This window comes from Tupaia chinensis, unplaced genomic scaffold (assembly GCF_000334495.1).
Source record: "Tupaia chinensis unplaced genomic scaffold, TupChi_1.0 Scaffold000273_1, whole genome shotgun sequence".
Lineage (NCBI taxonomy): Eukaryota > Metazoa > Chordata > Mammalia > Scandentia > Tupaiidae > Tupaia > Tupaia belangeri.
In genome coordinates this window covers 1,531,383-1,543,627 of record NW_006159755.1, presented here as the reverse complement: position 1 = coordinate 1,543,627, position 12,245 = coordinate 1,531,383, and the positions used below count along the sequence as shown (strand labels likewise).

General features: G+C 55.9%; 1 protein-coding gene across 15 annotated transcripts in view; it reads left to right on the top strand.

Annotated features, from left to right (window-relative positions):
* Nucleotides 1-12,245, top strand: part of RASGRP2 (RAS guanyl releasing protein 2) — a 19,358-nt gene that overhangs the window by 751 nt on the left and 6,362 nt on the right. For 2 of the 15 annotated variants that reach the window (XM_027772413.1, XM_027772414.1), the window contains exons 2-13: nt 1,916-2,058; nt 2,747-2,849; nt 3,368-3,430; nt 3,803-3,821; nt 3,921-4,033; nt 4,823-4,973; nt 5,167-5,340; nt 5,497-5,613; nt 8,315-8,596; nt 9,555-9,632; nt 9,870-9,992; nt 10,272-10,387. In XM_027772413.1, the coding sequence (XP_027628214.1) occupies nt 1,986-2,058; nt 2,747-2,849; nt 3,368-3,430; nt 3,803-3,821; nt 3,921-4,033; nt 4,823-4,973; nt 5,167-5,340; nt 5,497-5,613; nt 8,315-8,596; nt 9,555-9,632; nt 9,870-9,992; nt 10,272-10,387 (1,412 nt within the window). In that variant the 5' untranslated portion in view covers nt 1,916-1,985. Of the gene's footprint in view, nt 1-21; nt 795-1,712; nt 2,059-2,742; nt 2,850-3,367; nt 3,431-3,802; nt 3,822-3,920; nt 4,034-4,822; nt 4,974-5,166; nt 5,341-5,496; nt 5,614-8,314; nt 8,597-9,554; nt 9,633-9,869; nt 9,993-10,271; nt 10,388-12,245 lie in introns of those variants that run through there. The other 13 variants (XM_027772410.1, XM_027772409.1, XM_027772405.1 and 10 more) reach the window with 13 other exon arrangements.

Sequence of the window (12,245 nt, the reverse complement as noted above, 5' to 3'; positions counted from 1 at the left end):
CAGGGAGGCGCAGGCGGGCTGCGAGCGGCCGGCGGGTGGGTGGGGAGTCCCTTCTTGGGGCGAGGGTCGGAAGGAACTGCGGTGGGAGCTGAGGCGGTCTGGCCCACCAGCCGGAGTGGGGGCATCTGCAGCGCATCTGGCTTTTCCCAGCCTCATCTCAGCGGGGTCCTCCCCGCCCCCGTCGAATCCCCATTTGGCAGATGAGAAGATTGAGGCTAGGAGAGGCCAAGTGATTCTCAAGGTCACACGACGAGAAAGCAGCAGAGGAAGGCGGGGACGGCTCTGGGTGGCTCCTTGGAAAAGTCCTCCAGAGAACTCCTTAGAGGAGCTCCTCGCACCCCCAGCCTGGGGGAGCAGGTGTAGGGGCTGGGTACCTACCCAGGGGGCCAAGCTCTGTCAGGGTATGGCAATGAAGGGAGTCAGGGCGCTGGGGCCGCAGGGGCGGGCCCTGGACCATGAGCGAAGGAGGAGGAGGTGGAATGGGCGTGTGCGCACCCACGGGGCTGTGTGCATGTGTGTGGGAGAGGGAACATGCGTGGAAATGCAGTTTTGCGTGTGTGCACACGTGTGCGGATATCAGCACCGCCGAGGCCTGGCTCCACTGAACAGCAGGTGCGGGAAGCGACCTAGTCCGAGGGACTGCGTTCCGGGGTCGGGGAGCTGGGTATGTGTGCCTGAGAGCTCCTTTCTGCAGGTGTGCACAGAGTGTGGGTGCCATTATGTGTGTGAGACAGAGGATGGGAGGCGAGTGCCTGTGGGCCGGGTGTGTGAGCAGTGGCGTCTTGCACCCCCGTGTAAGTTCCTGGACACGGTGAATCAAGTGGGTATGGACCGAGTCTGTTTCCCCCACCCTCGCCCGTGACCAGAGTTGGTGGTCATGCAGGCACTGGCCACCCCCCCATGACACTAGCGCCCCCTTCTGGGCACCATACTGTGTACGCTCGCAGTTCGCCTGTGCAGGGCGGGGGTCTGGGTCAGGAGCCTGGATTAGAGAGGAAGATGGCCTGAATGACTGAGCCAGGACCCATGGGGCCTACACCGAGGTGGCTTCGGAGCGCGCGGTTCCCAGGCTCAGGCTTCCCGCTGACGCCTCCGGGCCGCAGGGAGCTCCAGTCCTCCCCGCCCTAGGAATGTTCCTCTCCATTCCAGCCCGCCTCCCCTAGGGCAGGCCCGTGGGGGCCGCCAGATTAGAGAGGAAGATGGCCTGAATGACTGAGCCAGGACCCATGGGGCCTACACCGAGGTGGCTTCGGAGCGCGCGGTTCCCAGGCTCAGGCTTCCCGCTGACGCCTCCGGGCCGCAGGGAGCTCCAGTCCTCCCCGCCCTAGGAATGTTCCTCTCCATTCCAGCCCGCCTCCCCTAGGGCAGGCCCGTGGGGCCCGCCACAGCCCCGCCTCCCCTCCCCCGGCGCCCGGGAGGAGGGCGATGCGGGCAGGACGCCTGGGTTCTCTCTTCACCCCCCTCCGATTCCAGGGAGAAATTCCTCCGAGGTCCCCTCAGGCTCTGGGTTCCCAAAATAACCCTGCGGGGGAAGGGAGGCTGAGGAAGGAGGGAAGCGGGAGGGGCACAAAGCCGATCTGCGGGTGCTGCAGGTGCCTCTGGGGAGAGGATGCGAGAAGAGGGCCTGCAGAGACCTGGGGCACCAGCCGGCCCATGGAGTCTAGGCTCGTTTTCGTTCTGACAGAGCCTCTCTGCCCTCCCGCGACTCCTAGGGTGGGCCGGAAGCCTCTCCGCGGGTCTGTTTCCCAACTGACTGGTTGCACCATCCCAGGCCAGACCGTTTAACCCCGGGAGTGGCCGCTGCGGACAACTCCGCCCCTGCCCAGCAGGGGGCGTGCCCGCCCCGCCCCGTTCCTGCCCGCGGGCCGCTCCCCCAGCTCGTGCCTCTGCACTCCTGCTCTCCCTCTCCGGGTAGGGGTCCGGTCCCAGCTCCGTGTAAGACTCCCGAAGCGCATCTTGGGCCAAGGCCACCCGTGCCGGCGGCCATGGCGAGCACCCTGGACCTGGACAAGGGCTGCACGGTGGAGGAGCTGCTTCGCGGCTGCATCGAAGCCTTCGGTGAGTGGGACGGGAGAGCTCAGGAGCCTGAACCTAGTCCCGAGCCCCAACCCGGGCGCCCGTCTCCCAGGGCTTACCCTTGGTCTGGACCCACCCAGCTCCGCATCTTGCAGCCTCTAAGGAAAGCCTCCTCTTCGACATAGGCTAGAGAGATGCACACACTTTGGAGAAGAGAAATGTTTCTCTTGCCCAGTCTAACCGAGCTAGTGACGAAGGGAGAGCTGGGGTCCCAGACTCTGACCCACAAGGGGCATTATCTGTCTTGGGGGGGAGTGGGAGGGGATCCGGAGGAACTAGCTGTCTCCGGCCTGGGAGCTGTTTCCGGCTGATGGGGGTGGGGGGAGCGACTTATCTGCTGGAGGGGATGCCCCTTCCCTGAGCACTCAGGAAATGACCTCTGGATTCTTGACCCCGGGGAACCCAGGCTCCTTCCGCCCAGCTGGTTCCCCTCCACGCCATGGGTTGGCTCAGACGCGGAGCTCCAGCACCTCCGATCCTGCTTCATCCCTTTCCCACCCTACCTTTCTTTCTATTATGCCTCCCAGTTTCAGAGTCCTGGGAAAGCAGGAGGTGGGCGGGGTCGAGTGCGGCCCCAGGGGGCAGATACCCCTGTGGCTGCGGGGAGGGGTGCAGAACCCCGACTGTGAGACCAAGGGTCAGCCCCTTCTCTTTGACCCTTCGGAGTTAGATGACTCCGGGAAGGTACGGGATCCGCAGCTGGTGCGCATGTTTCTCATGATGCACCCCTGGTACATCCCCTCCTCTCAGCTGGCTGCAAAACTACTCCACATATATCCTTCGCGGGCCTCGCCAGGTCCCTGCCGTCGGAGTCCATGAGCGGAGTCCATGAGCAAGCCCCGCTGGTCGCTGGTCGGCTGGGGCTGAGAACTAGCTACACATTCCCTGAGCTTAGGCCCCTCCTGCGCATCCTAGAATCCGGGCTTTGGCAGCCTCCCTCCAGGGCCTAAGATCCACCCCTCTCCCTCCCAGCTCAGGCCCCTTGGTGGCAAGACCCCAGCCTAGGCCTTGCCTACAGTCTTCCAGGATCCTAGGACCAGAACCAACACCTGCTACCAGCCCAGGTCCCACCTCTTGCCTCTCTCCCAGAGCCCAGGCCCTGTGCTCAGTCTCCCTTAGAACTGAGCTTCCCACCCCTCTCAGCCCCCTCCCAAGGCTGACGCTTCACCCCTAAGCAACCCTTTCCAGTGCAGTTGCCCAGCCGCCCTTCTAGGCCCTAGGGCCAGGCCCCACCCCCAGCCTCCCTTCCTGGAGTCAGGCTTCATCCTTGTTTTCCTTAACTCTTCTTCACCTACCAGCAGTCCCGGAAGGACAACTCTAATTCATTGCAGGTGAAAACATGCCACCTGGTCAGGTGAGTCTTCCTTCTGGGCCTCTGGCCCCTCCTCTTGCTCTGTCTTCTCAGGCTTTAGACTGGCCCCAGGGAGTGGACAGAAGGCTGTTCTGGGAGTTGGGTCACGTGAATATGAGTCCCTGCCCTGTCCAGGTGGGCTGTGTGGCTATAGGCTTGTCCCTTACTCAATTCTACCTTAGTTTTCTTATCTGTGCAAGAGGGCTGGCTACCTCAAGGGGTTTCTGTAAAACCTGAAGCAAGAAAGAGCTGGGAGAAGAGGAACCACAACTTGAGGCTCATTCCTCCTCTTTGGGGGCCTATAATTAGTCCCTTGGGCAGCCCACTGGGATGGTAGGGGAAGGGCTGCCGTGGATGACTCTGCCTCTCCACCAGGTACTGGATTTCGGCCTCCGAGCAGAGCACCCGAACCCAGCAGTGGTCTTCGCTCTCCAACACAGACTCCCCTCCTCACTCCACACTTCATCAGAACGGTGTGAGAACAGCCCAGGGACCAGCAGAATTTGACCTGAACCCAGAGCTGGCTGAGCAGATCAAGGAGCTGAAGGCTCTGCTGGACCAAGAAGGGAACCGCAGGCACAGCAGCCTCATCGACATCGAGAGTGTGTGCGTGGGGGGGAGCTCGGAGGGCTGGGGGAGGCGCTCAGCATCCTACACCATCTGTGCATAATAAATGTCTGTTGAATTGAATGAGTGAGGGTCTTGTCACTCTCTTGCTTCAAAACCTTCCATGGCTCCCTGTTGTCTTCAAAATGCCTCATCTGGGCATGAAGGTCCTTTGTAGTCTCAGACCAGCTTGGTGTTCCCGCCTCATCTTCCACAGCCCACCGCCCATGCCACACACCTCATAGCACAGCTCCACGGGCCCTTGCCATTGTCTGAGTCCCTGCATCCTTTCCCATGGTGCTGTGCTTGTATTCACCTTGCCTCCTCCTCCGTGTTACCAAGACTCAGCTCAAGTGTGAAGTCTCTGCAGCCTCGGAGGACTGGGGGCTCTTCCGGGGCAGGCACGATTTGTTCCCTCCTCTGTTCTGCCATGGCACTTTGTACAGACTGCTGTGCAAAGACCTCTGTGCGTGTGTCATGCTGTCGCGACTGTATGTGTCCCCATGTCTGTCTTCCTCAGCAGACTGGCTCCTCGAGCATAGGAGCTGTGTCTCGCTCCTGTAAGCCTAGCACCTAGCACAGTGTCTGGCCCAGAGTATGTCGTCCATAAATGGGTGCTGAGTGCATGATGGGGGGAGAGCTGGAGGGGTGCAGGGACTGGGGATGTTAGAGTCTGGGACAGTGCCTCGCATTGTATAGGTCCTCCTGCTTGAGTGGCATGTCTGTGTGAGTGTGGGGCCATGGGCATGGGGCTTCTCCAGCAAAGGGCTCACACCCCCTGCCCCCCAGCCCCACCTACAAGTGGAAGCGGCAGGTGACCCAACGGAACCCCGTGGGACAGAAAAAGCGTAAGATGTCCCTGTTATTCGACCACCTGGAGCCCTTGGAGCTGGCAGAGCATCTCACCTACTTGGAGTATCGCTCCTTCTGCAAGATCCTGGTGTGGCCCGAGGGCTTGTGGTTGGGGGTCCAGTGGAGGTGGGGAAGGGGCTGCCAGGAGGGCCAGGGGTTCGAGTTGGCCAGGTCACGGGGTGGTTTGCGGGTTTCAGTGTAACCACCAAAGGACAGCGAGAGGGTGGACAGTGGCCAGGAGTGAGGCGTCCAGGCGCTGAGGCTGCTCCTGCCTACTCTAGTTCCAGGACTATCACAGTTTTGTGACTCATGGCTGCACTGTGGACAACCCAGTCCTGGAGCGATTCATCTCCCTCTTCAACAGTGTCTCGCAGTGGGTGCAGCTCATGATTCTCAGCAAGCCCACGGCCCCGCAGCGGGCCCTGGTCATCACGCACTTTGTCCACGTGGCAGAGGTGCCCACCCCTCCCCGCACCTCCCCAGCCCCTACAGTGGTCAGTCAGGAGAGTCCCTCCTTTCCACTCACCCACAGCCTTCTCTCCAGAAAGTCTAGGCTGAATTCTGGGCCCAGTCAGTAACTCACCGCCTCCCCCTCCCCATTTGCCCCCCAGAAGCTGCTGCAGCTGCAGAACTTCAACACGCTGATGGCGGTGGTCGGAGGCCTGAGTCACAGCTCCATCTCCCGCCTCAAGGAGACTCACAGCCACGTTAGCCCTGAGACCATCAAGGTGCCTGGGACTGGGGAGGGGGCCAGTGCTTCCCTGGTCTGGGCTGACAGTCTTCCTAGCAGGGCTGGGGCCAGGCACTACTGTCCTCATTTGACAGATGAGGACACTGAGGCTCAGAGGGGTTAAATGCTTTTCCCTGGTTGCACAATTAAACTGGCAGAGAGGAGGCCCACAGGTCTGCCTGACCCCAAAGCTATGCATTTTTCTCTTTTTCCTTTTTTTTTTTAAACTTATTTACTTATTTTAATTTCCCAGAGGGTATGTGTGTTTGCCAGAAATAGAGAGAGAGAGAGAGAGAGAGAGAGAGGGAGAAAGCACCCCTTTGGGGATTGGTCGTGCTGCAAAATCCCTTCTTGCCCACCTCTCCACTCCATCAGGATTTGATGCGTGCACACATAGGTGGCTGGTATGTTTCTCAAACTACCAGGTCTGAGACTTGAACTGTGTGGCTGGCCATGTGGGATCCAACTCCTTTAACCACCAGGCCTTGGAGCTGGTCCTCCTTAAATTTTTAAAAATATATTGGGTAATATGCATAAAGAAAAGTATATAAAACATATGAACAGTTGGGACCAGCACTTGGCGTACTGGCTATGTCACTGGACTCCCATGTAGTCAACTGCGGTTAAAGTCCCGGACCCAGTGGCTTAAACTCATGCCCAAGATCCCGAGAGGTGAAGGGATTGCGGCGTGGCCATCCCCGCTGGGGGATGATATCTGACTTTCTGTCTCTCTGTCTCTCTGACTTTCTGGCAAGCGCACATGCCCTTAGCAAAAAAAACCCTGTCCAAATATATATATATATATATAAACAGTCTAAAGAAAAATAATAAAAAACTTGTAGAACCACTGCCCAGGTCAAGAAATAGAACTGCTGGGCCAGCAGGTGCATGGCAGTTAAGACCCTGGGTCCTGTGTGGCTGAATGCACCTTTTGAATCCCAGACCCCGCAGCTTGAAAAACACACAGGTCACCTGTGTGTGTGTGTGTGTGTGTGTGCGCCTAAAATCCTGAGAGGAGAATGAAGGAGAAGGAATTGTGGCATGGCCATCCCTCTGGGGGGGTGGTTTCTCACTTTCCCTCTCTAGTGATAGCAGTGTCCTACAGGAAAAACTATCAAAAACAAAAAACAAAAAAACTAGAAAAAAAATACAATTGTCAACCCTCTGAGCCTCCTGCACCTCAGGGCAAACTCCTTTCCCACCAGAGATGTCCAGTGGCATGGCTATATGATTGATCTTGAGTTTCTTTATAGTGTTTTTTTTGTTTGTTTTGTTTTGTTTTGTTTTGCTATAGGGTGCATGTGCTTGCCAGAGAGCAAGAGAATGAGGAAGTGCTGCACAAGGGCCGTGGCCGTGCCAAAACCCCTTCTCCCACATTCTCCTCTTGGGGTTTCGAGCATGCACTGCACCCAGGATGTTTTTTCTCTCTGGACCTGGGACTCAGACTGTACAGTCAGCCATGTGAGATCCAGCTGCCTTAACTGCTACACCACCAGGCGGCTCAACATTTCTTTATAGTTTTACCACCTATGTATGCATCCCAAAACAGTGCAGGGTTTTTGTTGTCTGTTTTTGAATTTTGTATGAATCGAATCGTGTATTTTAGTTCATGTCTTGCCTTTTTCATTCCACGTGATTGTGAGAATTTTTTCATTCCATTACGTGGAGCAATTGTTCATTTATTTTTTTTGGAGAGGTTTTTGCTATAGGGTGTGTGTGCTCATCAGAAAGATAGAGAGAGAGAGAGAGACAGAGAGACAGAAAACAAGAAATCACCCCCCGGGGTGGGATGGCCACACCGCAATTCCTTCTCCTCCAGTCTCCTCTCTGGACCTTGGGCATGCACATGCACCCAGTGTGAGTTTAAGCCACTGGGTCTGAGACTCGAACCACAGTCAACTACATGGGAGTCGAGCGACATAGCCATTAGACCAACTGCTGGTCCCAACAGTTGTTCATTCTTTTTCATTGCTGTATATTATGTTGCTGTAAGTCTACTCGGTTGGTGGTGTATCTATTCTATTGTTGAATGTCTGAGGTTTTTCCAGTTTCTGCTGTTAGGGACGGCACAGTTGAGAGCATTCTTCTAGGTCCTTGTGCTGTGCTGCCTGGCCTCCAGGAGCCTCAGTTTCTTCTTCTGTTAAATGTTGATGATAACCTGTGCCCAGGCCTGGTGTAGAGGTGTGCTATTTGGTAAGGAATGTTCCTTTGAATTCATGACCTATGAACTCTGAACCCCAGGAGCTGCAGGAGCCGTGGGGGAGACAGTAAGGGAGGATTTTAACTGTTCACCTATCCTTTTTTTTGTTTTTTTTTGGAGAGGTTTTTTTTTGCTATAGGGCGCATGCACTCGCCAGACAGACAGAGACAGACAGAGAGACAGAAAGCGAGAAATCACCCCCCAGGGGGGATGGTCACGCCACAATCCCTTCTCCTCCATTCTCCTCTTGGGATCTTGGGCACGCACACACACGCGCCCGGCGTGAGTTCTAAGCCACCGGGTCCGGGATGCGAACCGCGGTTGACTACATGGGAGTCCAGCGACATAGCCATTACACTAACTGCTGGTTCCCACTGTTCACCTATCCTTGATCCCAACTCCTCATCTCCCACGTATCCAGGGCCAAGGGTGGAGGAAATGGTCGAGTGGGATCTGAGCATGTGCCCCTCTGCCCTTTGCTCCCCCTCCCCACCCCCAGCTCTGGGAAGGTCTGACAGAACTAGTGACGGCCACGGGCAACTATGGCAACTACCGGCGCCGGCTGGCAGCCTGTGTGGGCTTCCGCTTCCCCATCCTGGGTGTGCACCTCAAGGACCTGGTGGCTCTGCAGTTGGCTCTGCCTGACTGGCTGGACCCTGCCCGGACCAAGCTCAACGGGGCCAAGATGAAGCAACTTTTCAGCATCCTGGAGGAGCTGGCCATGGTGACCAGCCTACGGCCCCCGGTGCAAGCCAACCCTGATCTGCTAAGCCTGCTCACAGTGAGTGCCCAGGGGCAGGGAATCTGGTGGCCGGGTACCAGGGTTGACAGTACTCCAGGTCCTGACTGTGGGCTCTCAGAGTGACGTCTAAGCTGGCTCCAGCTGTGGCTGTGGCTGCAAGCTGAGTTTGAGGTTGGGTGTTAGGTTGAGTTTTTTGGCAGTGGATTGTGTTCAAGGTTTGGGGCCACATACTAGATTCCTTGGGCAGGGGTGGTTTCTTTTTCTTTTTTTGGAGAGGTTTTTGCTATAGGGGGTGTGCGCTTGCCAGAAAGACAAAGAGACAGAGAGACAGAAAGCGAGAAATCACCCCCCAGGGGGGATGACCACGCCGCAATCCCTTCTCCTCCATTCTCCTCTCAGGATCTTGGGCACGCACGCACACGTTCCCAGCATGAGTTTAGCCACGGGGTCCAGGACTCGAACCGTGGTTGACTACATGGGAGTTCAGCGACATAGCCATTACACTAACTGCTGGTCCCAGGGGGTGGTTTCTAAACATGGTCCTGAGCAAAGTTCTGGACTTGTCTTGGACTCAGTTCTGGGATCTCGGGAGAGTCAGGTTCTAGTCTAGATCTAGACAAGGTCTGGATAAGGTTGGTCACCTTGGGCTTAGGTTTTAGAGTTCGTAGTGAATTCTTAGCTGCTTCTGGGCTCTGAATAGGGATCGGGGTTGATGTCTGAGCTGGACGATGGATGAAATTCAGAGCTCCTGGCTGGGGTTCTGACCTCGCTTCTTGATTCAGATCTTGGCAGCGCTTGTTTTCAAGATCTGGGGCCTAAGCTGTGGTCTGCTCTGGGTGCTAGCTGGCATGGGCTGCTGGACTTTGTCCTAAGCCAGGCCCTGAACCCAGCTCTGGGCTGACTTGAGGCCTCTAGGTGTACCTGCAGTCCCGGGCTATGGGCTGTGGTCTCCTGGGAGCAGTGGGGCAGTGGGTGTGATCAGACCTGCCTGTCCTAGGTATCTCTGGATCAGTATCAGACAGAGGATGAATTGTATCAGCTGTCCCTGCAGCGAGAGCCACGCTCCAAGTCTTCGGTGAGGGCAGGACTCCCTGATGCCCCACTTGGCCCCACCTGAGCAGCCCCAGATGTGAGGATGGGAAAAGCTCTTAGAAGCCACCTCACCTATCCTGCATGTTGGACACAGATGTCCTAGGGGTGGGCAGTGGCTCCAGGCAGGCTCCCTTCTCCCCTGGGTGTTCCCTTCTCTGCTCCTCTGGGCACTGGGCTCCCTTTGCCTCTGAATCTAGCCCAAGCTTGACCATTCCCATAGCCGACAAGTCCCACAAGCTGCACCCCACCTCCCCGGCCTCCGGTACTAGAGGAGTGGACCTCGGCTGCCAAACCCAAGCTGGACCAGGCCCTTGTGGCGGAGCACATTGAGAAGATGGTGGAGGTGAGACTCCTGGAGCTGAGGATGGAGGGAAAAGCCCACTGGCAGAAGTAGTGGTCAGCAGTGCCCTGGGAACCACCAAGTGCCACAGGGGTCATGGGGCAGAGCAGGCTAGCCACACAGGGCTGCGTGGGGTTGGGGTGGGCACATGGAAGAGGGAGGTGGTGGGAGAGCTATGTCTGAGGCACTTAAAAAACCACTGGGAATGGAAGAGGGGATAGGGCCTGACAGCCCTTTTCTTCTCCCCTCTCCGGCCCCTCCGTGTCCCTCTGTGTGCCCCAGTCTGTGTTCCGGAACTTTGACGTCGATGGGGATGGCCACATCTCACAGGAAGAGTTCCAGATCATCCGTGGAAACTTCCCTTACCTCAGCGCCTTTGGGGACCTCGACCAGAACCAGTGAGGAGGGCCAGGGGACTGGGGCAGAGGGAAGGCAGGCCAGCTCACTTCCCCGCTGGGCTTCAGTTTCCTCATGTGCAAGATGAGGATCGAGTGGGGGAAGCTGCCAATGTGAGGAAGGTCCCTTACTTACTTCAGGGGTGAGGAGCTGCCAGCCGTGGGGGTGCAGTGCCCCCTCGCCAGTGCAGACGCAGGGGGGCTCACCTGAATCTTGCGAATCCTGTGGCCTGGGGACTGTTGCTACATAAATGCTGTTTTATCTGTGGAGCGCACAGCTGGCAAAAAGTGTGGGCAAGTCGGGCTCCTATTTTAATGAATAGATAAGAAAGGCCTGTAATTAGCAGCACCCACTTGCTATCAACAATTCATATGCTGACAATTTGGAAAAACAGCTGGCTCTCTGAAGTAGGTTAAACATGCCCCCTGCAACCATGGCTGTGCCCTATTTTTGCCGCGCAGACAAAACCCCAATCATAGTTTACAATCCGTCTCAGGGTGACTTATTTTTAATGCTATCTGTATTTGAAAAGTCTATTGTTTCTTTATGTCCGCATCTCCCAAATCCACAGTAAGGCCCAGCCGTGGCAGTGTAAGCAGTAGGATGCTGCCGTGTTATGCCGGGGTGACCTGGGAGGCCCGGGTTTGGTTCCAGACCCAACTTGAACAGGCTGGATGTGGTGTGTGTGTGGAATCCTAGCTGACGGGGAGGCTGGGGCAGGGGGATCGTGATGATGCCTGTCCTTCCCCTTCCGTTTCTCTCTCTGTCTCATTCAAAAAAACATTCATGGTGGGGCCAGCAGGTGGCATGGTAGTAAAGGCACTGGATCCCACATGGCCGACTCTGCGCTTTGAGTCTTGGACTCAAGTGCTTGAAAATCACGCGAGTGTGTGTGTGTGTGTGTGTGTGCATGCCCCAGATCCCAAGAGGAGAATGGAGGAGAAGGGATTACAGGGTGGCCCATAGGGGATGATTCACCCCGCCCGTCTCTTCAGTGAGTGCATGTGCCCTGTGGCAAAAATCTAAAAAAAAAAAATTTATAGTAAAAACATCCAAGTGGTAAAATAAATTTGTAGTGACCAAAATGTTTAAAGAAAGAACTGAAATTTCAGGGCCAGCAGATAGCATGATGGTTATGGTGCTGGATTCCTATTGTACTTGGCCGACTGTGGTTTGAATCCCAGACCTGGTGACTTGTTTCGTCACTTTCTCTCTTCATCTTTCACATGTGCCCTATAGCAAATTAAAAAAAATAATAAATAAAATTAGATAAATAATCCTTTAAAAGGAAAAAAAAAACTGAAATTTTCCTCCTTCCTTTTCTACCTGCAGTAGTTACCATGATTAACTAGTTAGTTAGTTAGTTAGTTATTTTTTGGAGAGGTTTTTGCTATAGGGCATGTGTGTTCGCCAGAAAGACAGAGAGAGACAGAGACAGAGACAGAGAAAATGAGAAGTCCCCCCCTGGGGGGATGGCCATGCCACAATCCCTTCTCCTCCATTCTCCTCTCAGGATCCTAGGCACACACGCACACATGCCCGGCGTGAGTTTAAGTCACCAGGTCCAGGACTCAAACTGCGGTCAACTACATGAGAGTCAAGCAACTGAGCCATTATGCCAAGTGCTGGTCCCGATTAACTCTTTATTTATTTAGAGGTTTTTGCCTTGGGGCAAGTATGCTCCCCAGAGGAGAATGGAGGAGAAGGGATTACAGGGTGGCCATCCCCATGGGGGATGATTCAACAGAGAGAGACAGTGAGAGGGAAAGTGAGAAATCACCCCCCAGTGGGGATGGCCATGCCGCAATTCCTTCTCCGTTCTCCTCCTGGGATCTTGGGGAAGCACGCACACATGCCTGG